This window comes from Triturus cristatus, chromosome 8 (genome assembly GCF_964204655.1).
Source record: "Triturus cristatus chromosome 8, aTriCri1.1, whole genome shotgun sequence".
Classification (NCBI taxonomy): Eukaryota; Metazoa; Chordata; class Amphibia; order Caudata; family Salamandridae; genus Triturus; species Triturus cristatus.
Window position 1 is genome coordinate 1,366,378,835 of NC_140591.1, and position 25,904 is coordinate 1,366,404,738.

Here is a 25,904-nt window from a genome sequence, read left to right on the forward strand (position 1 = left end):
TGATTCTAACAGCAGATTTTCGGCGAGTGCAATTTTATAGGAAATGGTTGTTTTATAGAACACGATTTTTGATACACGGAATTATGCTGCAAATTCCGTATGCCTGCTTAGATGCTTGCATGAAGAAGTAGGTAATTGGACATATATTATCTTCTTATATCCCAAAAATTTGTGGATTTTGGTTTGAAGTCTAACAGTCTTGTTATAATTCTTTTGGTCTAGTTCTTCCCATAGACCCTCAACTAATATTGTTGGGATACTCCTCGAATTTGAAAGTGAGCTTAAAAGAATGTTTATAGTAACCTTGGCCGTATGCTCTCTAATCCTGCAAAAGTGATGGACTTCTAAGATACCTTCAGTTAAGCAATGGAAAACTAAAAGGTTAAAGGTTAAAGAATGTGAAAACTTGTATGTCTTAAAATCGGGATCTATGAGGAATTTTGTTGAATCATGGGCTTTTTGAGTACAGATTAATGTATTGCCAAATATGAAATAGACAAGGACAAGCAATGCTTTTCTCATTGTTTGCTACTTCGGGACTTCTTATTAGAGAGAGGGAATCCCAATGGATATCGGACACTCTCAGCCTTACAGAAATGATGGCCCGCTTGGTTTTCCCAAGTCATTTATTAACCCCACGCACAGCAGAGGCCATATTATTGACCTAATTCTCTCAAATTAAAGTCTAAGTATACTCAACACCCTCCCTCTCCCCTGGACTGATCACTTTTTAATCCAATTTGGATGGGCAGTAGCTTTTTATGGAAATTGAAAAATGTCAGCTGCCATGGATAAGTCCAGACTTATTTCTAGGATTTCTCAAGACAGCTTGCTTACCACTCTGGAAAATACGGTACCCACCTTTGCCGGCCCACTTGACTCAGACACTCAAGTTTTTGAAAAATTGGTTTGATCCGCAGTGCTACAGCTAGCCTCTCCCAGCCATGTGGGAGACATGACTAAGAACTAACTCCTGGTTTAATGAACCTCTTAGGGAGGCACAACAAAACTTACAAGAAAGCCGAAAGAGTCTGGCGCAGCCATTACAAGATGGAGGATAAAATCAAGTACAAGATAGCAAAACTATACCACCCTAATTATTGTGACAAAAAAATAATTATACGAGGATAAGAGCAATAAGGCTGATAATAAACCAACTGAGATCTTCAAGATTCTAAAAGGATTCCTCAATCCTGTAGCATGTCATTATAGCAGAGTTCCCTGGTCCAAATGGTGTGAACAATTTGCTTCTTTCTTAAAGAATAACATTTCAGAAATCCAAAGTAGCCTTACGGCAATGAATCCTGCCGACTTTTGTCTCCCTCTTCTGGATGCTGGTCATTGTGAGCCCTCCTTTTTTGACCCAATTCGGCTTGAAGACTCGAGATTTGGCATTTTAAATCTTAGATCTGGCTCTCCATCTGACTCTGGGCCTCCGTCTGTCTTTATAAAGGGAGTGGACGCAATCAACCCAGTGCTGAATTCCCTTCTCAATAGATCCCTGGCATCTGGTTTCGTTCCCTCCATCTGGAAGCAGGCCAAGATTCTGCCACTTCTATTAAAACAAAAAAATAACAGATCCAAACATTCCAACTAACTATAGACCCATTAGTCAAATAAGCTTCTCCACCCCAGTCAGTCAGGGTTCAGGTCCAGATTCAGCACAGAGACTGCCCTTCTAGAAATGTCTGAAGAGATGAGATTCAGCTTAGATGACGGCAGCGAAGCAGTCCTGGTTTTATTAGATCTCCTGGCCGCTTTTGATACAGTCCCACATTCCAGGCTACTTGCCCAGCTGTTGGACATTGGCATCATGGGAATGGCATTAAGATGGCTGGCTTCCTTTCTCAAGGACAGACACTAAGAGGTATGGCTGCCACCTTTTCCTTCTAGTAAGGGTAAAGTCTTGGTGTGAATGCCCCAGGGCTCGGCCCTTAGTCCAACCATGTTTAACATCTATTTGAAACTTCTGACTACCTTGGTCGAGTCTTTTGGGCAAAGATAGTATCTTACGCCGATGACACCCAGTTACTCTTTACCTTTAAGAAAGATGAACCAATCAATCAAGACACCATTAAACTCTGTTTATCTACGGTCTTTCAGTGGCTGGGTTTTAATCAACTCAAGTGCAACATTGATAAGAATGAGTTTTAGCGTCTGACAAATATTCACTTTCGACCTACAAACTCATTGGCCAGGCGAGGCTCCTTCTCCTTACACCCAAACTGAAGTGAAGAATCTGGGTGTCAAGACGGACAATTGACTGACTTTATAAACCCAAATACATTCGGTTGTTGGTACATGTTTTGGTCTGCTGCGCATGGCTAACAACATTCTGCAAATCCTCTCCTTGCCTATTAGGATCACAGTTCTTCTGGCTCTGGTGATTTCTCAACTGGCTTATGTTAAGGCCCTTTATGCAGGACTCCCACAATATCTACTACAGAAACTACAAATTGTTCAGAACGCTGCTGCTTGCCTGGCCTTAGATCTACCCAAGTGAGCCTCTATCACGTTCCATCTGAGGAACTTGCATTGGCTTCCTGTCAGAAATAGGATCTAGTTTAAGACCTGGACCCTTATGCATAGGGCGCTGCACCATTCTGACCCAGATTATCTGTCTTCTAGAATCCAATTCTACTCTCCCTCTAGATCTCTGAGCTCCTCACATGGACACCTGGGGCCGTATTACAATAAGTGCCCGGGTGCGCAACGGGCAATTGGGCCCGCTTTGTGTGTCGTCGGGGCACTTTGGTATTACAGAAGGGGGCGCAGATGCTTGTGCGTCCCCTTCTATAATACCGATAGCGCTGGAGCACTTAAAGCACCATCGCTAACTTCAGAATGTGTTCCCTCATTTGCATAGGGGTGTGTCCTATGCAAATGAGGGAATTCCTTTGACTCTGCTCCCGCGCCATATTACAGACGTGGGCACAGAGGCAAAAAAGCCATCAGGAGCCGACCTGACAGTGCGTCATTTAAAAGGTGGCGCACTGTCAGTGTCCCTACTGCAGGGGGTAATGGGAATCCCATGGACCCCCAGACACCCCATTGCAGGCGGGTGCTGTCACTGACTACACCCGTCTGCAAGGGGATCTCTAAACCCCTTTGAAAGTGCAGGCGGGTGCTGCCTGCACTGTGAAAACACGGAGCGGCTGCTTCGTGTTTTAACATGAATGCGCTGCCCTGGGGGCAGCGTATTAACCATAATGGGGCGCGTTGGTATGGTTTGCACCCGGCGCAAACACTGCCAATACATAATATGGCCCCTGGCCGAAGTTCCGGGGGTAATACGAGCGAGATCAGGCGGCAGATCCTTTTCCCTTCTGGGTTCTCAAGCTTGGAACAATTTGCCTGTGGAACTCTGCCGAGTGAACAGTGAACAATGGTTTAGAAAGGAACTTAAGACTTGGCTTTTCACTCGTTAATGAGTTATTTCCTAATTGTTCTGACTCTTCTGTTGTAGCGCCACGACACCCCTCGGAGTAACCGTGCGCTTTAGAAATCCATTCATTCATTCAAGCTAGCCACTTTTATAGCCAAGACTCCTTTGCCAATGAATTAATTTATGTATTTGTAATCTCCTCTTTGCGTTTCCATGCATGTCAGATGAGTTGTGTACGATTTCTCCAAATAAATAAATAAAGCAAAAGATAGGTCATTTGAAAGTGCTCATTTCGAACCACCTCGAACACCAATGGATATTTGGACATGTTTAGGGACATAATGCTGAAAAATGCAGTCTTTTGCCACAATTTTCTGAGCATTGTCTTGGGGCAGGTAAACATGGAACACTCATGGGTAAAGTCAGTAAAACTGTGGGAACAAACCATGCAAGAACGTAAATATTTCAGGAGTGCTCTTTTAGAGTCGATGGCTTTTTCACAATAAATGTTTTTAAAATGGAGTAGTTTATGCCTTGTGTCGAGTTTCTTGGGGAGAATTATTTGAATCCCTTGAGACCGCTATACTTCACGGCAGGTGTTGCACCCAACCACTTTCAAAGATCAGCAGCCAGGTGGTGGTAGGGCGGAAAACAGTTTGTTGGTGGAAGTGGAAATCGAAAGCAGACTCCTGAGAAACATTATTGGCACCTGCACTGCGACCAATCACCGTTGTGCCTAGTTGGTGGCTGTGTGCAGCAGGGGTAAGCCATTTGGTTGACCACAGGCTAGGCCCTGTGGCCAACGCCCACAGCCAATGGCTAGGCCCTGCGGCCAACGCACACAGCCAATGGCTAGGCCCTGTGGCCAACACCCACAGTCAATGGCTAGGCCCTGTGGCCAACACCCACAGCCAATGGCTAGGCCCTGTGGCCAACGCCCACAGCCAATGGCTAGGCCCTGCGGCCAACACCCACAGCCAATGGCTAGGCCCTGTGGCCAACACCCACAGCCAATGGCTAGGCCCTGTGGCCAACACCCCTAGCCAATGGCTAGGCCCTGCGGCCAACACCCCTAGCCAATGGCTAGGCCCTGCGGCCAACACCCCTAGCCAATGGTGCTGGGCAGTATGGCCTGGCTGCCTATGGTATGTTAGTGCAGAATAGCAAATCACAGTGGGAGCAGGGTTGCCAGATTGGGCTATTTCTCGCACAATTGGGCGATATTTTGCCCGATTGTGCGAGAAAAAATCGTGTTGGGCGGGCTCCCGAAATTTGGGCTAGAATCCGCCGAGTGTGCGGCGGATTCAAAGCTTTGTGCGGCGCCGCCCCGCCCACGCTGCAGCCGATGGTTGCCTTCCTCATCTCATCACACCCCTTTTTGACCTTTAGGTGTCTGTGCCCTGCGGCCCCTGCCCACAAGTAACACCTGCAGGGCCGTATATCTGTGCAGGCGGGAAGCTGCTTCCAATGAGGGTCCTGCTTTACCAGCAGCGACTTCCCGACCTTCCCCCAAGAGTGTGCTGACCTGCCCTGAGGTTCCTGTGACCCAATCGTGGGTCAGATTATTTACTCAGTGGTGCTGTGGTGGGCGCGTCAGGTAGGGTACTGGCCCGCCCCATACCTTTATCTTTGGGATCCCCCCCCCACTTCCTCCTTTTCAACTAAGTTCGGAGCTGAGACTGCGACTACGAGGGAGAGTGACCAGTACCCACTGACCGACCATCTTCTTGATTACGACGACGACGACGACGAGGCCTCTGCGTGGCTCCTCGTCTTTGGCCTTCGACTTGTAGCAGCCTCAGCCTGCCCTCCCTGCAGTCAGCTGCTCCTCCCGGCCCCAGCCCCTCCCGGCCCCAGCCCCTCCTCTCCTGTGAACTCTGCAGATTGCACCGGCGGCCGTCCCCAGCAAGTTCAAAGGTGAGGCAGGTGTGTAATTTTAAATGTATGCAGTGGTCGAAGTGGGCGGGATAGGCAGGGCACAGCGTGCCCCTACTTTATTTGTATAGATTCCATACATGTCAGCCCTCCCGATTCCGGCGGGAGACGCCCGATTTTAAGGCTAGTCTCCAGCCGCGGCCTTGGTATTATGTAACGTAAATTCTTCCAGTAATTGTTCGAGTCGCGATGCAGGGGCTCTAGGAGGGGTGAAAAACCAACAAAGCCCCATTAACAAGCAGTTTCAGCCCGGGCTGCCAGGGGGGGGGGGGGGGGGGGTGTACGCACTGCCAGCAACCTGCCAGGGTGCACAACCCTTGCATCCCCCTCTCTCTGCCTGCCATTGCGCTCCATGCTTCACAAAGGTAAGGGAAAAACCGTGCATTCGCGTTTCAAATGTCCGATCCTGCAGCAGCCTCGGAAATAAAAAGCTTCAAAATATGAAATCAATAATGAAATAAAGAAGGAAGACGGAGTGTTCTTAAAGTGGGCAGATTTTTTATTCAAACCACAAAAACATTAGCGTCATTTTACCGAGTTTGCCAGTGAAGCGCTGTTCCCCGCCGCCCCCCCCCCCCCCGCGAAGTGCGTCAAACCTGGAGGTATTGCAATGCAAAATGTGTAGGGCGGCTTTGTGTTCACGAATGTGGGGCCATATTAGCAAGTAACGGCGATAACATTATCGCCGTTCCTTGATAATATGCCCCGTGGTATTTGTAAACCATACTGCTTACGTTTTTTGCGCATATAAGCAGGGGACATTGAAATGGGTCCTTTCTGGGCCCTGTAGTTTTCAGGCAAAATACTCGTTGATTTCTGCATAAATGTAAAAGCGTTAAGTTCACCATGTTGTTTCTGCCTACATTTCACATGCTTTATTTAATCTTTCATTCCCTACGAGTGTTTGCTTTTTCCAGGGTGTTGTTACTATTTCCTTTAGATAACATATTGCTCTTGCCTAGTGTGTAATTTGAATGGAGTCGCATCCAGTTGATTATAGCAGGTCAAATTTGATTGTAGTTGAGGGCAGTGTGAATTTCTCTCAGTGGGGCAGTATGGCGTTCAGTTCAGTGAGGGAGCGGAAGTAGCACTGGGGGCAGAGCTGCCGAATTTAGAACTAGGGAACCAGGTTCAGCCTTCATGACCAGTCCCCCAGACCACTCTCCTGAGGGAGCACATTCCCACGCTAGACCTTAGAAGGCCCCGCAAAACCGGAGAAGCCCTGGTGTCTCAGCACCAGCAGGTGGACCCCAGCAGTGGAAAGTGTTGGTTCATCTTGAAGGCTTGCCCACCACAATCCATACTGATGTTCACCTCCAGTCTTGCGGGCAGGCCTACGAAGTAGCAGACCCTAGAGCAACAGTGACTATGTCACTGAGGTCACAGGACCCCTGTGACCTCAGTGACCTAGGGCGGTGCGACAGGTGTGACTGCAACGGGTGCTGACTTTGAGTGGGGGCGTTGTAAATTATGGTTTAAAAGCACTTGCTGCTTCCTTCCTGGCCTACAGCAATTTTCGGCAATAATACAAATGTCATAACCACTCTGGTGAATAAACTTCTTCTTAGAGCGAGATCCGAGTTTTATCTAGTGGAAGTTTTGACTCATGGAAAGACAGCGCAGAGGGTTAATGTGCCTGCTGAAAAGCAAATGTACCATGCCCATCACAGAGTGCACATATTTAAAATAGGTCAGTGGGTTACTGCTTTTGTCAGTAAGATCCTTTTGCTACTTGAAGTTTGTAAGTTACAATCCTAACAAAGAACCGTGAGCTATTAACTTTAATCTTAGAGCTGCATACAAACTGCAACTTATGAACTAGAGCTTGATGTTTTTTCCCCCAAGCCTATTATTATCCTAATGTTGCAAAAAGTGTTCATTTGGATAGAAATCAATAATGATTATTAAAGAGAACCCCCCAATCATGGTATTAAGTTGTAAATTTTAAGTTTGTGTTTCTCCAGATCAATCACTATTAAACTATACTGCCTACTAATATGACAGAGCGCAGGCCCATTTTTAAAAAAAGTGTTCTTCCCCAAAATGGCAGCATCTCAGTAGCCAAGTGTTTCGCCCAAACTGGACAAGACTGGATAAAATGTAAACAGCTCGCTAAGAGCGTAGCAGTCATGTAAATTCTAAATTAATGTTGTTTTTTGTTCCGGTTAGTATTATTTTTTGTAGTTATTGTTTTAATTTCCCATTGTGTTGCAACTAGCATAAATGGTGAAAGAATCCATCATCGTAATACAATCCTCATATTCACTTATTATCTAAGGTGTATTTCCTTTCTTTCCTCCACTAACAAGGCCTGGCAGATTATATTCTTGGCTTCCTCCAGCAGCCTGTGGCCCTGTAAATTATTATGCAATGCCATTTGTTCTTCCACCTGCCAGCCCCATCCTTCAGGGGAAGATGTGACAGACTCCATAGAAGACCAAATAGTAGCTGTCACTGATAACCACCTCGGTGGTTGCGTGTTTTCTACTTTTGTTGTTTTTTTTTTTTTTTTTTTACCACAAATGGATAAACGGGTACACTTGTAAAGCAGATGGCCTAAGACATTGGTCTGTTTTGGGAAGTGATGCTGGTGACATGGGTATCTATCTATCATGATATTTTTGTAAAACAGCCCTTGTTTTCTTTCTTCTTACCTGGGGTGCCAGAAGACACGTAAGAAAGTATTCATATGGCCCACTACCTAACAAACTTTTTAATTTTGCTAAATAGCTGTAGAAAAGATTCCTTTGTAGAAGTGCCTCTTGGGACAGGACATTTTATATAGATAGTATGAGTGCGCAATGCACACAACAAACTGAATCATTAAGAGGTGCTATTAGAAAAAAAAACAAGGGTAAGCTTTTCATGAACGTAAAGAGTTGATGTGGACCTGCCTGAATGCGGGCTTGCAGATTACACATTATTGTCCACAAGCGCTCAACCTACTGGGTTATCTGCCTCACCTACTGTTCTAGGTGGTGGAACAGCAGAGACGTGGCCTGAGAGAGGACCAGTGGTGCTCAGTGTAGTGGACCTGCACTCGGCAGTGCAGTTACCCCGAGAGCAGCACAGCCTTACAGAATAGGAGGGAAGAGCAAAAGTAACATAGCCGGCTCTGAATGTGAATAGAAGGCATGAAGCGAATCAGGAATTTGTTCCTTGAAGCTGTTCAGATTTTCATGAACAGGAAGCAGTCTCCTTCACTGCTAACAAACCTTCCGGAAGCTGAATATGACCCAAAGTGTCCTTGACATGAGCACAGTTATCCCAGTGTCACCTTTACATTATTGTACATGGTCCCACCATTGCCTGTAGTCTTCCTCCTGTGTGTGCATCTTGGTGCAAGTTAGTTTTTAAAAATTATTATTACTATTTGGTGTTCATTTAAACTGCATGATGAACCATACATTTCTATAGATGACAAGATTGTACCACACCGCGTGGTTCATGCAGTCAGTTACAAAATGCATCCTGTTAAAGGTCATAATATCTGAATTCCCACCGTCCCTAACAGCATAAAAGACAAGAATAATGAAGTGGTTAAATTACTTTATAGTTGTGTAATATTTGGCTGGGTAATCAAGCAAAGGGGGACATATGGATTCAGGCTCTATTGATAATAGTGGCTGTTTTTGAAACCCATTCCATGTCTAAAGTATTCCACAGTCTTAAGTACCAATGTCAAGCAAAGGCAGTTTTCCTTATCCAAAGAAGCTGCCAGAGTGTTTACCACCAATGCCAAGCAATTCCACATCAGTGCTCCGCCGGCCTCTGTTTGATGTTTCAACAGAGGGGTCTCTGCCCAAATTAGACGCCTATCTTCCTTGGGAGTGGGTTTCTTAATATTGTTTTCATGGCAGTTGTTGTTTTGTTTTAGAAGGGTTTTATTTGTGGGCAAATGAATTGTGTGCTCATGATTTATATGGCTGTAGATACCAGTTGTCCAGTGCCTTATAATTAGGGCTCCCGGTTTTATGGTATTTATATTTGTGTCATGTCTGTATTTATCCATATGTAATTTTTGCAAATTTTACCTGTATTTATCCATATTTATTTTAGGTGTTGCGAAATTCCGATGAAATGTGTGTATTTCTGCATTTATTTAACCAGTTAATGTGCCCTCTTGCCTGAACACCTGACAGGTTTCAATGACACACACATCTATATATATATATATATATATATATATATATATATATATATATATATATATATATATACACACACTCACACGCAGGTGGCAAATTATGCACGTGCAAGAAAGTATGTACATCATCTTTCGCACACGACTTGCATAACTTACTTATTAATATTCTTGCGCTATGGCCCTATTTTCCCTAGACTGCTTGCAACAGGGCTGGGCACTATAGCCTGCAAATTCCCTAAAGAATGTGTTCTTGACAACTCGCAAAAAGGCTCCAATATGGGCTGATGTTGAAAATGACCACCCCACAGATCTCTCCAACCATGCCATCTCCGGAACACAATTATACACAAATTTTATATGGCCAGCCCCTTGCAGTAACCAGCTAAGTGGATGAATCACATGATGTGCCATATTGTCATTTTTGCAAAGTTAACACAATAGCTGGGCATGTGCACCTCCAGTAGTACCAGTTTAACACCCAAAGCTAGCAGTAAGCAACAGAAATCTGACGATTCAACCATCGCAATGGGGCTGCAACTGCGTGGCAACAGCTGTCTCTGTTTTTGGTAACTTTTGATCCATTTCAGGTGGAAACAATGAATTTTGGTAATATCTGCCGATTATGCAGCAGATCGATTTGCGCCGAATGTGTCAAATCTATAATTATGTGGAAAAATGCCTCTGTCTCGCAGTCTCACAATTCCAGTGGTCCAGCTTATGACCAAATATTTACAGGGGCAAACACAGGTGGAGATTTGTTGAAGGTTACTTTGCATTGCATATTGGGATGAGTGATAAACTGAGCTAGAATGCTAAGGAGATGGCTAGTACGTTGACCATGGGTGATGTGTGCAATGTGTTTTAAGGTTCAGTTATGATTTGACTTTGTCTTTTGTGTGGGTTTTTTGGGTGATCAATGCAGGAGACCATGCACCAGACCAAAAACTGGGTTAAGCTCCTCACGGCTAACTTTATCGAACCAGGGATGTTGATGGATATTCTATCTCTTCCAATTGCAGATACTTGCCCTGCCACACAGCAGAGATTGTACAGCCCTCTACCAGGTCCCAGGAAGCTACAAACTAACTTTTTCAAAATGGGCAAGTGGTCAAAGTACAAGAAAGTGTACAGAAAGGAATGGGAGTCTGACCCCGAACTAAAAAAGTGGATTGCCCCTGTGAAAACAGATGAAGCAAAGGCAAACTGTAAATACTGTCACTTACAGCTGCGGGCCCACTACCATGATTTAAAGCTGCATGCATCCACAGCTAGACATCGTGCGCGCATGGACACACCTAGCCTAACCATGGCATCTTTTGCACAACCAGTTTGTCAGTTATCAAACGACCAGAAAAGGAGAGAGCTTAGGATTGCTGTGCAAACTGCATGTAGCACATCAATCAACAGCATTGACAGACTGGGAGAAATTTTAAGTGAAGAAGTTCCTCCTTTCCGTATGCACAGGACAAAGTGCACAGCTTTAATAAATGGACTTTTAGGCCCCTATTTCAAAGGTGAGCTTCTTCAAGATATGGGCAGTTCTCCGTATTCGTTGATCATTGATGAATCCACTGACATTTCTGTAAAGAAACTACTGTGCGTCTGTGTAAAATACTTCAGTAAGAAAAGTAGCAGAATTGTGAGTAGTTACCTTGGGATGATAGAACTGCAAGAGGCATGTGCACAAGACATTGCAAATGCACTCCTGGAGTTCCTCAAGGACAGCAGGCTTCCAATTGAAAATATGGTAGGGGTAGGTACAGATGGCGCAAGTGTGATGTGTGGCAAAAACCACTCCACATACACTTTGTTGAGAGAAAAGCAGCCTACTTTGCAGCTTGTACGGTGCATCTGCCACTCGCTCGACATTGTTGCTAGAAAAGCAATGCGGAGTTTGCCCAGCAATGTGGAGTTCATGGTGAGAGAAACCTACAACTGGTTTGCACATTCTCCAAAGCGCCAGGCAGTCTACACAGATGTATATCAAACTCTGGATGGAGGAATGCCATTGAAGCTTATTTCGCCATGTGAAACGCGGTGGCTTATCATGGCGGATTGTGTGGAGCGTTTTCTGGAGCAGTATGATGCTCTAAAGCTGCACTTTTGCAACGCATCATACGTAGAACATTGCTATGCAGCTAGAATGCTGCAAGAAATGTACAATGACGAGACAAATTATCTCTATCTTATTTTCCTGAAACCTATGTTGCTAGAAATTAAGGTAGTGAACAAAGCATTTCAGCTTGAATCTGGTGATGTCCTCCACATATTCCGGGATTTGCAAACTTTATATAGGTCCACTATGAGAAGAATTGTAAAGCCCAGTGTCTTCAGTACCAATAGCGAGAAGCAATTGTGTAATTTGGATCTTCAAAGTAGTGCCATTTATCTTGGGCAGCAGGATGCTGACCTTGGCCTTGACTTCCGTAAAAAGCTCCAAGAAAGCAAACTGCCTGATGCTGCCAAGGACTGCATAGAAAAACGGTGCACAGACTTTGTTAAAGTTCTGGCAGCAGAGTATCAGATGCGCTTGCCAGATTCGCTGAGCCTCCTAAGACATTTGGAGCTTCTGAAGCCCCAAAATGTGCTTTCAGATTCTAAACCTCTGGTTACGGACTTGCCAAAAGAATGTTTTGCAGACCCAACACACATATTAGAAACGCAGTGGCGAACAGTGACTTCATGTTCTTTCAATACCTCTTCAGGCATGGAATCCTTTTGGATTGAAGTATTGAATTATAGAGATGCAGCTGGGAATCATCGGTTTCAGGAGTTGGCCATGGGCGCCATTAAACTTCTGACCCTACCCATATCAAATGCACAAGTGGAACGAGTGTTCTCACAAATGACCCTGCTTAAAAATGAGAACCGTAACCGAATGGGTCTGAAACTGCTATCAAATATACTCAACATAAAATTTGGACTAAAGCGCAATGGTCTTAATTCCTCTTCGTTCAAGCCCTCGCCGGAACTGCTAGCAAAGTTCAACAGCAGTATCTACAATTAATTGTTTTACTGTCTTAACATGCTGCTATTCTTGGCAGTGTTATCGCTACAATGGTTCGAGGCAATTCTTAACAATTAAAAAATTCATATGCATGGAAACGCAGAAACAATTGTCTGACCAAGAAATCCTGAAAAGGCACCCGGCATAGAGACAAAAGTTAATGCAAAAACATTTTTACTCACACGGCAATTAGAGAACAGCAATTACAAAACAGTTTAAGAATACTTAAAAGGTGCTCACATAGTTCCACAGGTGACAGCACTAAAGACCTAATGTACAGTGTGAACAAAAACAATGGCAGAGGGAGTCAAACTTTAAAAACAAAAGTCCAACAAATAGCACAAATAGAAGATCGCAATCAATGCTTCCTCATAAGTATGTGCCGCAAAACAGGCGCCAACTGTGTTTGGACCTACAATGGTTTCAAGGTCTTCCTCAGAAGAAGGGAATTATTACGAGAGCATCCAAATCAAATACTTTGTATAATCCGAGACAAGCGTACTCAGATAAAATGTAAAAGGGACCACATAAAGACAGCATCAGGAGTCCAACAAAAAAATGTATCATAAAACAGCATTTCTTAAATTTAGTGCCACTGTAGTGTCCGGTACAATTGTCAAAACCGACCCCATCACAATACAGAGCGCAAAACACGAACACGGCTGGACTAGTCAAAGCAATCTGCACATCGGTCCCCGTCAATGCGGTGGAAGCGTGACCTTCTCGGCGTCTTAACGCCGGGACTCTTGCTCTTCCACCGCATCGCCGGGACTCTCGCCCTTCCACCGCATTGCCTGGGAGTGATTTGCGGATTGGTTTGGCTAGCCCATCCGCGTTCGGGTGCTTTGGGCTCTGAATTGCAAACGGGCCAGTTTATACATTTGTACCAGACCCTACAGTGCCACTAAATGGATGACGTGCTGATTTTAGGATTATGTTCTTTTGTTGGACTTCTAGTGCTGTCTTTATGAGATCTCTTTTGCATTATATCAAGCTACATTTGTTTCGGAAGATACAAATTATTTGAACTGGTTGCTCTTTTAATAATACCTGTGTCCTGATGATGGCCTTGAAAACCTTATAGGTCAAAACGCCGTCGACGTCTGTCTTTGGCATATACTTATGAGGAAGCATTGATTGTGATCTTCTGTTCTTGTTATTTGTTGGCCTTTTTATGTTTTGAAATTGTGTCTCTCTTTGTCATTGTTTGTGTTCACACTGTACATTAAGCCTTTAGTGATGCCCCCTGTGTAACTATGTGAGCACCTTTTTAAGTATTCTTAAACTGTTTTGTAATGGCTCTTCTATATTTGCTGTTTTAGTAAAAATGTTTTTGTATAAACTTTTGTCTCTATGCTGGGTACCTTTTCTGGATTTCTTGCTTAGATGATTTTTTTCTGTGTTTTCATGCATATGAATTTTTTAATTTGTTATAATTGCCTTGGACTATTGTAGCTATAACATTGTTTATTTACCCCAGGTTTGGGGAATAGTGTTGCTCCTGTTGGTTGTAAACGCTATTCTTGCCAGTGGCAGGACATTTTGACCCACCTCAACCTGCCACTGCCAGACTCTGGAGAATGCTGCTACATTCTGCACTGCCTGAAGCATTTTCCACACCTCAACCTGCCACTGCCAGACTCTGTGATGCTGCTATTCTTGGCAGTGCCACTGCCAGACTCTGAGATGCTGCTAGCCTTCACCATGCCACTGCCAGACTATGGGCTGCTGCTAATCCTGGCAGTGCCTGGTCCAGAAGAAGACGTTTGTGCACCTTAACCAGTCAGAACAATGTGACCCACCTCAACCTGCCACTGCCAAACCCTGATGGTGCTGCTACATTCTGCACTGTCAGAAGCATTTTCCACACCTCAACCTGCCACTGCCAGACTCTGTGGTGCTGCTAGTCTTGGCAGTGCCACTGCCAGACTCTATGATGCTGCTAATCTTGGCAGTGCCTGGCCCAGAAGAAGTAGTTTGTGCACCTTAACCAGTCAGAACAATTTTGCCCACCTCAACCTGCCACTGCCAGACTCTGGAGGATGCTGCTACATTCTGCACTGCCTGAAGCATTTTCCACACCTCAACCTGCCACTGCCAGACTCTGTGATGCTGCTATTCTTGGCAGTGCCACTGCCAGACTCTGAGATGCTGCTAGCCTTCACAATGCCACTGCAAGACTATGGGCTGCTGCTAATCCTGGCAGCGCCTGGTCCAGAAGAAGACGTTTGTGCACCTTAACCAGTCAGAACAATGTGACCCACCTCAACCTGCCACTGCCAAACCCTGATGGTGCTGCTACATTCTGCACTGTCAGAAGCATTTTCCACACCTCAACCTGTCACTGCCAGACTCTGTGGTGCTGCTAGTCTTGGCAGTGCCACTGCCAGACTCTATGATGCTGCTAATCTTGGCAGTGCCTGGCCCAGAAGAAGAAGTTTGTGCACCTTAACCAGTCAGAACAATTTTGCCCACCTCAACCTGCCACTGCCAAACCCTGAAGGATGCTGCTACATTCTGCACTGCCTGGAGCATTTTCCACACACCACCCTGCCACTGCCAGTCCCTGAAGGATGCTGCTATTTTTGGCAGTGCCACTGCCAGACCTGTGAGGATGCTGCTAATCTTGGCAGTACCACTGCCAGACTATGGGATGCTACTAATCGTGACAGTTCATGGCCCAGAAGAAGACGTTTGTGCACCTTTACCAGTCAGAACAATTTTGCCCACCTCAACCTGCCACTGCCAGACTCTGGAGGGTGCTGCTACATTCTGCACTGCCTGAAGCATTTTCCACACCTCAACCTGCCACTGCCAGACTCTGTGATGCTGCTATTCTTGGCAGTGCCACTGCCAGACTCTGAGATGCTGCTAGCCTTCACCATGCCACTGCCAGACTATGGGCTGCTGCTAATCCTGGCAGTGCCTGGTCCAGAAGAAGACGTTTGTGCACCTTAACCAGTCAGAACAATGTGACCCACCTCAACCTGCCACTGCCAAACCCTGATGGTGCTGCTACATTCTGCACTGTCAGAAGCATTTTCCACACCTCAACCTGTCACTGCCAGACTCTGTGGTGCTGCTAGTCTTGGCAGTGCCACTGCCAGACTCTATGATGCTGCTAATCTTGGCAGTGCCTGGCCCAGAAGAAGAAGTTTGTGCACCTTAACCAGTCAGAACAATTTTGCCCACCTCAACCTGCCACTGCCAAACCCTGAAGGATGCTGCTACATTCTGCACTGCCTGGAGCATTTTCCACACACCACCCTGCCACTGCCAGTCCCTGAAGGATGCTGCTATTTTTGGCAGTGCCACTGCCAGACCTGTGAGGATGCTGCTAATCTTGGCAGTACCACTGCCAGACTATGGGATGCTACTAATCGTGACAGTTCATGGCCCAGAAGAAGACGTTTGTGCACCTTTACCAGTCAGAACAATTTTGCCCACCTCAACCTGCCACTGCCAGACTCTGGAGGGTGCTGCTACATTCTGCACTGCCTGAAGCATTTTCCACACCTCAACCTGCCACTGCCAGACTCTGTGATGCTGCTATTCTTGGCAGTGCCACTGCCAGACTCTGAGATGCTGCTAGCCTTCACCATGCCACTGCCAGACTATGGGCTGCTGCTAATCCTGGCAGCGCCTGGTCCAGAAGAAGACGTTTGTGCACCTTAACCAGTCAGAACAATGTGACCCACCTCAACCTGCCACTGCCAAACCCTGATGGTGCTGCTACATTCTGCACTGTCAGAAGCATTTTCCACACCTCAACCTGTCACTGCCAGACTCTGTGGTGCTGCTAGTCTTGGCAGTGCCACTGCCAGACTCTATGATGCTGCTAATCTTGGCAGTGCCTGGCCCAGAAGAAGAAGTTTGTGCACCTTAACCAGTCAGAACAATTTTGCCCACCTCAACCTGCCACTGCCAAACCCTGAAGGATGCTGCTACATTCTGCACTGCCTGGAGCATTTTCCACACACCACCCTGCCACTGCCAGTCCCTGAAGGATGCTGCTATTTTTGGCAGTGCCACTGCCAGACCTGTGAGGATGCTGCTAATCTTGGCAGTACCACTGCCAGACTATGGGATGCTACTAATCGTGACAGTTCATGGCCCAGAAGAAGACGTTTGTGCACCTTTACCAGTCAGAACAATTTTGCCCACCTCAACCTGCCACTGCCAGACTCTGGAGGGTGCTGCTACATTCTGCACTGCCTGAAGCATTTTCCACACCTCAACCTGCCACTGCCAGACTCTGTGATGCTGCTATTCTTGGCAGTGCCACTGCCAGACTCTGAGATGCTGCTAGCCTTCACCATGCCACTGCCAGACTATGGGCTGCTGCTAATCCTGGCAGTGCCTGGTCCAGAAGAAGACGTTTGTGCACCTTAACCAGTCAGAACAATGTGACCCACCTCAACCTGCCACTGCCAAACCCTGATGGTGCTGCTACATTCTGCACTGTCAGAAGCATTTTCCACACCTCAACCTGTCACTGCCAGACTCTGTGGTGCTGCTAGTCTTGGCAGTGCCACTGCCAGACTCTATGATGCTGCTAATCTTGGCAGTGCCTGGCCCAGAAGAAGTAGTTTGTGCACCTTAACCAGTCAGAACAATTTTGCCCACCTCAACCTGCCACTGCCAGACTCTGGAGGATGCTGCTACATTCTGCACTGCCTGAAGCATTTTCCACACCTCAACCTGCCACTGCCAGACTCTGTGATGCTGCTATTCTTGGCAGTGCCACTGCCAGACTCTGAGATGCTGCTAGCCTTCACAATGCCACTGCCAGACTATGGGCTGCTGCTAATCCTGGCAGCGCCTGGTCCAGAAGAAGACGTTTGTGCACCTTAACCAGTCAGAACAATGTGACCCACCTCAACCTGCCACTGCCAAACCCTGATGGTGCTGCTACATTCTGCACTGTCAGAAGCATTTTCCACACCTCAACCTGTCACTGCCAGACTCTGTGGTGCTGCTAGTCTTGGCAGTGCCACTGCCAGACTCTATGATGCTGCTAATCTTGGCAGTGCCTGGCCCAGAAGAAGAAGTTTGTGCACCTTAACCAGTCAGAACAATTTTGCCCACCTCAACCTGCCACTGCCAAACCCTGAAGGATGCTGCTACATTCTGCACTGCCTGGAGCATTTTCCACACACCACCCTGCCACTGCCAGTCCCTGAAGGATGCTGCTATTTTTGGCAGTGCCACTGCCAGACCTGTGAGGATGCTGCTAATCTTGGCAGTACCACTGCCAGACTATGGGATGCTACTAATCGTGACAGTTCATGGCCCAGAAGAAGACGTTTGTGCACCTTTACCAGTCAGAACAATTTTGCCCACCTCAACCTGCCACTGCCAGACTCTGGAGGGTGCTGCTACATTCTGCACTGCCTGAAGCATTTTCCACACCTCAACCTGCCACTGCCAGACTCTGTGATGCTGCTATTCTTGGCAGTGCCACTGCCAGACTCTGAGATGCTGCTAGCCTTCACCATGCCACTGCCAGACTATGGGCTGCTGCTAATCCTGGCAGCGCCTGGTCCAGAAGAAGACGTTTGTGCACCTTAACCAGTCAGAACAATGTGACCCACCTCAACCTGCCACTGCCAAACCCTGATGGTGCTGCTACATTCTGCACTGTCAGAAGCATTTTCCACACCTCAACCTGTCACTGCCAGACTCTGTGGTGCTGCTAGTCTTGGCAGTGCCACTGCCAGACTCTATGATGCTGCTAATCTTGGCAGTGCCTGGCCCAGAAGAAGAAGTTTGTGCACCTTAACCAGTCAGAACAATTTTGCCCACCTCAACCTGCCACTGCCAAACCCTGAAGGATGCTGCTACATTCTGCACTGCCTGGAGCATTTTCCACACACCACCCTGCCACTGCCAGTCCCTGAAGGATGCTGCTATTTTTGGCAGTGCCACTGCCAGACCTGTGAGGATGCTGCTAATCTTGGCAGTACCACTGCCAGACTATGGGATGCTACTAATCGTGACAGTTCATGGCCCAGAAGAAGACGTTTGTGCACCTTTACCAGTCAGAACAATTTTGCCCACCTCAACCTGCCACTGCCAGACTCTGGAGGGTGCTGCTACATTCTGCACTGCCTGAAGCATTTTCCACACCTCAACCTGCCACTGCCAGACTCTGTGATGCTGCTATTCTTGGCAGTGCCACTGCCAGACTCTGAGATGCTGCTAGCCTTCACCATGCCACTGCCAGACTATGGGCTGCTGCTAATCCTGGCAGTGCCTGGTCCAGAAGAAGACGTTTGTGCACCTTAACCAGTCAGAACAATGTGACCCACCTCAACCTGCCACTGCCAAACCCTGATGGTGCTGCTACATTCTGCACTGTCAGAAGCATTTTCCACACCTCAACCTGTCACTGCCAGACTCTGTGGTGCTGCTAGTCTTGGCAGTGCCACTGCCAGACTCTATGATGCTGCTAATCTTGGCAGTGCCTGGCCCAGAAGAAGAAGTTTGTGCACCTTAACCAGTCAGAACAATTTTGCCCACCTCAACCTGCCACTGCCAAACCCTGAAGGATGCTGCTACATTCTGCACTGCCTGGAGCATTTTCCACACACCACCCTGCCACTGCCAGTCCCTGAAGGATGCTGCTATTTTTGGCAGTGCCACTGCCAGACCTGTGAGGATGCTGCTAATCTTGGCAGTACCACTGCCAGACTATGGGATGCTACTAATCGTGACAGTTCATGGCCCAGAAGAAGACGTTTGTGCACCTTTACCAGTCAGAACAATTTTGCCCACCTCAACCTGCCACTGCCAGACTCTGGAGGGTGCTGCTACATTCTGCACTGCCTGAAGCATTTTCCACACCTCAACCTGCCACTGCCAGACTCTGTGATGCTGCTATTCTTGGCAGTGCCACTGCCAGACTCTGAGATGCTGCTAGCCTTCACCATGCCACTGCCAGACTATGGGCTGCTGCTAATCCTGGCAGTGCCTGGTCCAGAAGAAGACGTTTGTGCACCTTAACCAGTCAGAACAATGTGACCCACCTCAACCTGCCACTGCCAAACCCTGATGGTGCTGCTACATTCTGCACTGTCAGAAGCATTTTCCACACCTCAACCTGTCACTGCCAGACTCTGTGGTGCTGCTAGTCTTGGCAGTGCCACTGCCAGACTCTATGATGCTGCTAATCTTGGCAGTGCCTGGCCCAGAAGAAGAAGTTTGTGCACCTTAACCAGTCAGAACAATTTTGCCCACCTCAACCTGCCACTGCCAAACCCTGAAGGATGCTGCTACATTCTGCACTGCCTGGAGCATTTTCCACACACCACCCTGCCACTGCCAGTCCCTGAAGGATGCTGCTATTTTTGGCAGTGCCACTGCCAGACCTGTGAGGATGCTGCTAATCTTGGCAGTACCACTGCCAGACTATGGGATGCTACTAATCGTGACAGTTCATGGCCCAGAAGAAGACGTTTGTGCACCTTTACCAGTCAGAACAATTTTGCCCACCTCAACCTGCCACTGCCAGACTCTGGAGGGTGCTGCTACATTCTGCACTGCCTGAAGCATTTTCCACACCTCAACCTGCCACTGCCAGACTCTGTGATGCTGCTATTCTTGGCAGTGCCACTGCCAGACTCTGAGATGCTGCTAGCCTTCACCATGCCACTGCCAGACTATGGGCTGCTGCTAATCCTGGCAGCGCCTGGTCCAGAAGAAGACGTTTGTGCTCCTTAACCAGTCAGAACAATGTGACCCACCTCAACCTGCCACTGCCAAACCCTGATGGTGCTGCTACATTCTGCACTGTCAGAAGCATTTTCCACACCTCAACCTGTCACTGCCAGACTCTGTGGTGCTGCTAGTCTTGGCAGTGCCACTGCCAGACTCTATGATGCTGCTAATCTTGGCAGTGCCTGGCCCAGAAGAAGAAGTTTGTGCACCTTAACCAGTCAGAACAATTTTGCCCACCTCAACCTGCCACTGCCAAACCCTGAAGGATGCTGCTACATTCTGCACTGCCTGGAGCATTTTCCACACACCACCCTGCCACTGCCAGTCCCTGAAGGATGCTGCTATTTTTGGCAGTGCCACTGCCAGACCTGTGAGGATGCTGCTAATCTTGGCAGTACCACTGCCAGACTATGGGATGCTACTAATCGTGACAGTTCATGGCCCAGAAGAAGACGTTTGTGCACCTTTACCAGTCAGAACAATTTTGCCCACCTCAACCTGCCACTGCCAGACTCTGGAGGGTGCTGCTACATTCTGCACTGCCTGAAGCATTTTCCACACCTCAACCTGCCACTGCCAGACTCTGTGATGCTGCTATTCTTGGCAGTGCCACTGCCAGACTCTGAGATGCTGCTAGCCTTCACCATGCCACTGCCAGACTATGGGCTGCTGCTAATCCTGGCAGTGCCTGGTCCAGAAGAAGACGTTTGTGCACCTTAACCAGTCAGAACAATGTGACCCACCTCAACCTGCCACTGCCAAACCCTGATGGTGCTGCTACATTCTGCACTGTCAGAAGCATTTTCCACACCTCAACCTGTCACTGCCAGACTCTGTGGTGCTGCTAGTCTTGGCAGTGCCACTGCCAGACTCTATGATGCTGCTAATCTTGGCAGTGCCTGGCCCAGAAGAAGAAGTTTGTGCACCTTAACCAGTCAGAACAATTTTGCCCACCTCAACCTGCCACTGCCAAACCCTGAAGGATGCTGCTACATTCTGCACTGCCTGGAGCATTTTCCACACACCACCCTGCCACTGCCAGTCCCTGAAGGATGCTGCTATTTTTGGCAGTGCCACTGCCAGACCTGTGAGGATGCTGCTAATCTTGGCAGTACCACTGCCAGACTATGGGATGCTACTAATCGTGACAGTTCATGGCCCAGAAGAAGACGTTTGTGCACCTTTACCAGTCAGAACAATTTTGCCCACCTCAACCTGCCACTGCCAGACTCTGGAGGATGCTGCTACATTCTGCACTGCCTGAAGCATTTTCCACACCTCAACCTGCCACTGCCAGACTCTGTGATGCTGCTATTCTTGGCAGTGCCACTGCCAGACTCTGAGATGCTGCTAGCCTTCACCATGCCACTGCCAGACTATGGGCTGCTGCTAATCCTGGCAGTGCCTGGTCCAGAAGAAGACGTTTGTGCACCTTAACCAGTCAGAACAATGTGACCCACCTCAACCTGCCACTGCCAGACCCTGAAGGATGCTGATAATCTTGGCAGAACCACAGACTGAGATGCTGCTAGCCTTCACCATGCCACTGCCAGACTATGGGCTGCTGCTTATCTTGCCAGTGCCTGGCCCAGAAGAACTCTTTGGCACAATTGAACTTTCCACTGTCTGAACAAGGATCTACCATACTGTTGCCTGGCAAAAAACAGGAGATGGCGCTTGTGTGAGTCTGCAGAATGCACTTGCACTTTATCAGGTATCAGCTCATGGGACCAGCAAGCCCTGCACACCATGCCTCGAACTGCTCTCTTCTGATGAGTACCAAAAAGTACGAAACATACGTAATTTGCGTATGTAAAGAGATGTTCAGCATTGCTTTGGGAGAATTCAAACAAGTGTAAAAAACATGAAGCATTGGCCTATATTGCCGTTATTCTGGGAGGCCTGACGTGAGTATGCAAGCTGAAGAGCACCTTTCCCAAGAAGAACGTTTCCGCACTTGCAGTCCCCCAAATTGAACCCAGAATATTTTGGGCCGGCTTGCTCCACACCATGCGATATCAAGTGAGTGACAGTTTTCCTGACAGACCAACTTTGATTTCAGTGTACAAAATGTAAGTTATCTGATTAATATGGGAGGTATTGAAATAGAAGTATATTTGTGAATGTTGTAGTCAGGCTACACGTAAGTTAATGGAGTGGCAAAATTGGGCTACTTTTTGCTACTTTGGGCTACCGTTTCGTTGCTTTTGGGCTTGAAAGTTGTGAAAAAATCTGGCAACCCTGAGTGGGAGTTGGCGGCTCCTGAGAGCTTGGCCACAGGGACTGAAAAGTGAAAGCAGTATAACATAAAAATCCACAGATATTCATCTAAAAGCACACGTAATGTAAAGTTATGATTGGCATTGGTTATAACATCTTAGCATACATTAAGAAACTATGAAATTAACTTTACAAACCACATTTTGAGTACAGTTATAGTTATATATTAAAACCTGAAATCCTTCAGAAATGTGTTAGTTATGGTTAGCCATGAAAAAAGTGACACCAGACGCATGACTTCACAAATGTTATACCATTGATTAATAACTGATTATTTTAATATCTCACATAACACTTATGCAAATAAAGTAACCACACTGTATACAACAACATTTCAACGGGAGGCTCCCACATCCTGTAATTCTGAGCAAATCACTTCATCTCCCCCTGCCCAAAAAAAGAATGTGTCCATCCGTAAGGCAAGTGGTGCACATGTAAAGCGCTCTGATTCCTACGGGTCGAGTTCGCGCTATATAAAACTACAAAAGAAATAAAAAATGATAACCTCACTAGTAAGGTCACGTGACAGGTCAGCAGTGAAATGATGTATGCCACTTGGCACTTGCGATATGATGTCACATTCTGGGCGAGGTCACAAGCATTACATTTTATGTGTGTTTAGACTTTTGAGGTAATCTACAAAGTATAGTTAATAAAATCCTTCGCCCATTAAACGCAGATACATAATTCAAATGCATTTGAGCACTCCTTCACTCAGATGCCCATCAACCGTCTTAACTGTTACCTTAGTTCACCCATTTGAACCCTACTGAAAACACACATTCACACCTCCTTAATTGTGTGTACCCCTACTCTGCTTAAGCTGCAGGTGCTGGTGTGTGCTGCCAGTTCTCCATTTTCTACTACTAGACCAATGAGACAAACAACAATTTTAAGTGTGACACTGGGTTAAAATGATTTACTTAACTTCCCTATGGTGTACTGAGAAAGTAATGCAGAATGACGTCATAATCTATTCTATGACACCCCCCTCTGACAGGATCCCTAAATCCCACATAATTACGCAGCTGTCGAGTTGCCAAAATATGCTTGCATTTTACGATTAAGAAATTTAATATGCAATATGAAGATGGTGGACACCAACAAACACTTACCTCTGTTAAGGCAGCAAAAGCAGAGATGAAACGAAACCCACGCAGGCCCACTGATGTCCGCATTCAGCAAAACCAGCAAAGTGCAATATTGCTCTCCAAAGAGACAGCTTGCCCAGTCTATAGCAGAGAGCATCCAATGTTGACGTCGCCCCATTTGTGTATGGTTTTTATAGGTTTTTTTCACATGCATAGCTTTGAAACAAAAAATATGTGATGGAAACCAAAACTCGGATTAGTAGGTTGTCCTAAGAACAAAAAAGGTCTTTGAAAAATATACCATAAATGTAAAGTATCAGATGTTGAGCTTATTTATGAATCTGTGATTAGAAGTGACAACCATGAGAATGAGGCGGAATACGTCAAAAGCAAGAAGTTACAGCAGAACAGTGCATAAGATGGACGCAACAGGAAATCAAGATGGCAGCCAATGACTTAACACGGTGTTAGCTGTTACGGTGGTTTTAAAGCAATATTTGTGTGGTTTCTCAATACTATCTTCTGTGCGACTACTCAATTTCCAGACAGTATCTGTCTGTAAAGATAGGAAATGATCTACAGTGCATATAATCAAAACTAGCCCTTACAAACTGTAGATAGATCAAATGAGGTGATTTTATATAAGCAAAGGAAAACCTGGGGTGTCATTAATTCGGGGCTCTATTCACAGAGATTTTACTGAGACTTTCTCTTGTGGTACAGCTGAATTCTAGGAGCACTTCTGCTTTACTCCTGAAAGTCATGAGTAAGCCAGGAGTACAAGAGCAAGGCAGTCCTACTCTTACCAACATCACAAAAAACAAGCATTGGCATAGCCAATGGGTCTTGCCTTTGGGACCTTATGTGTTTAGCCAGAACTGTTGGCTATGCTGTAGAGCATTGTGGCTGCTGTGCATCATGCTGAAAAGTTATAATAAAAAGTGTTAAGCATTTTTGTTACTTTTATACAAACCAAGATGACATTATATACAACGGAACAACCTGATTAAAAAACTGAATTTAACATTAAAAATGTCTTCTAGTTTTTTTGTAGTTGCACTGCTGGCAACTTCTTCCTGCCTGTTCTCATGCTTGTTTGTTATAATTTTTTTGTTATGGGTGAGCGGGACATAAATAACGGGGGAGTGGAAGTTGGAAAACAGTAATTTAATTAGAACACGAGCAGTGGACGGACACTAGGAGAGAATCAACAGATGCCAGATTCCGAGAACAGACAGACATGACAGACACGATGTTTAGGTGATGCTTAGGTGTGTGTAATTATGTGGCACTGAGTGGTAATATGTGGAGTGTATTTATGTTGCATTGAATAGAATGCGATTATGTGGCTTCTAATTATGTGGCACTGAGTGGTATTAAATGGAGTGTATTTATGTTACATTGAGTAGAGTGTAATTATGTGGTGTGTAATTATGTGGTACTGAGTGGTATGTGGAGTGTATTCATATTGCATTGAGTAGAGTGTAATTATGTGGAGTGTAACTATGTTCCACCGAGTGGTATTTTGTGGAGTGTATTTATATTGCATTGAGTAGAGTGTAATTATGTGGCAGTGATATTATGTGGAGTGTATTTATGTTGCATTGAATAGAGTGTAATTATGTGACATGTAATTATGTGGTACTGAGTGGTATTATGTTGATTGCATTTATGTTGCATTGAGTAGAGTAAATATGTGGCATGTAATTATGTGGCACTGAGTGGTATTATATATAGTGTATTTGTGTTGCATTGAGTAGAGTATGTGGCATGTAATTATGTGGCACTAAGTGGTATTATGTGGAGTGTATTTATGTTGCATTGAGTAGAGTGTAATTGTGTGGCTTGTAATTAAGTGGTACTTAGTGGTATGTGAGGTGTATTTATGTTGCCTTGAGTAGATAGTAATTATGTGGTGTGTAACTATGTCACACTGAGTGGTATTATGTGGAGTGTATTTATGTTGCATTGAGTAGAGTGCATTAATGTGGCATGTAATTATGTGGCACAGTGTTATTAGGTGGAGTGTATTTATGTTGCATTGAATAGAGTGTAATTATGTGACGTGTAATTGTGTGGTACTGGCTGGTATCATGTGTATTTATGTTGCATTGAGTAGAGTGCAATTATGTGGTGTGTAATTATGTGGCACTGAGATGCAGTGGTCATGATGAGTAATGCAGTGGTCATGATGAGTAATGCTGTGGTGTGCTGAGTGATGCTGTGGTTGCGTTGAGTGATGCTGTGGTTGCGTTGAGTGATGCTGTGGTTGCGTTGAGTGATGCTGTGGTTGCGTTGAGTGATGCTGTGGTTGCGTTGAGTGATGCTGTGGTTGCGTTG

The 25,904-nt window shown here is 46.1% G+C and overlaps 1 protein-coding gene across 1 annotated transcript; it reads left to right on the forward strand.

The window, feature by feature from the left end:
- The first annotated feature begins 10,563 nt into the window (after window positions 1-10,563).
- LOC146805775 (uncharacterized) lies at window positions 10,564-12,474 on the forward strand. Its single transcript, XM_085623821.1, has one exon. It carries the CDS (start codon window positions 10,564-10,566, stop codon window positions 12,472-12,474), a length of 1,911 nt encoding a protein of 636 aa, XP_085479947.1.
- Window positions 12,475-25,904: the final 13,430 nt, after the last annotated feature.

Bases quoted from the DNA above. Each gene is read 5' to 3' on its own strand.
- LOC146805775 (XM_085623821.1), top strand. From the start codon at position 10,564: ATGGGCAAGTGGTCAAAGTACAAGAAAGTGTACAGAAAGGAATGGGAG.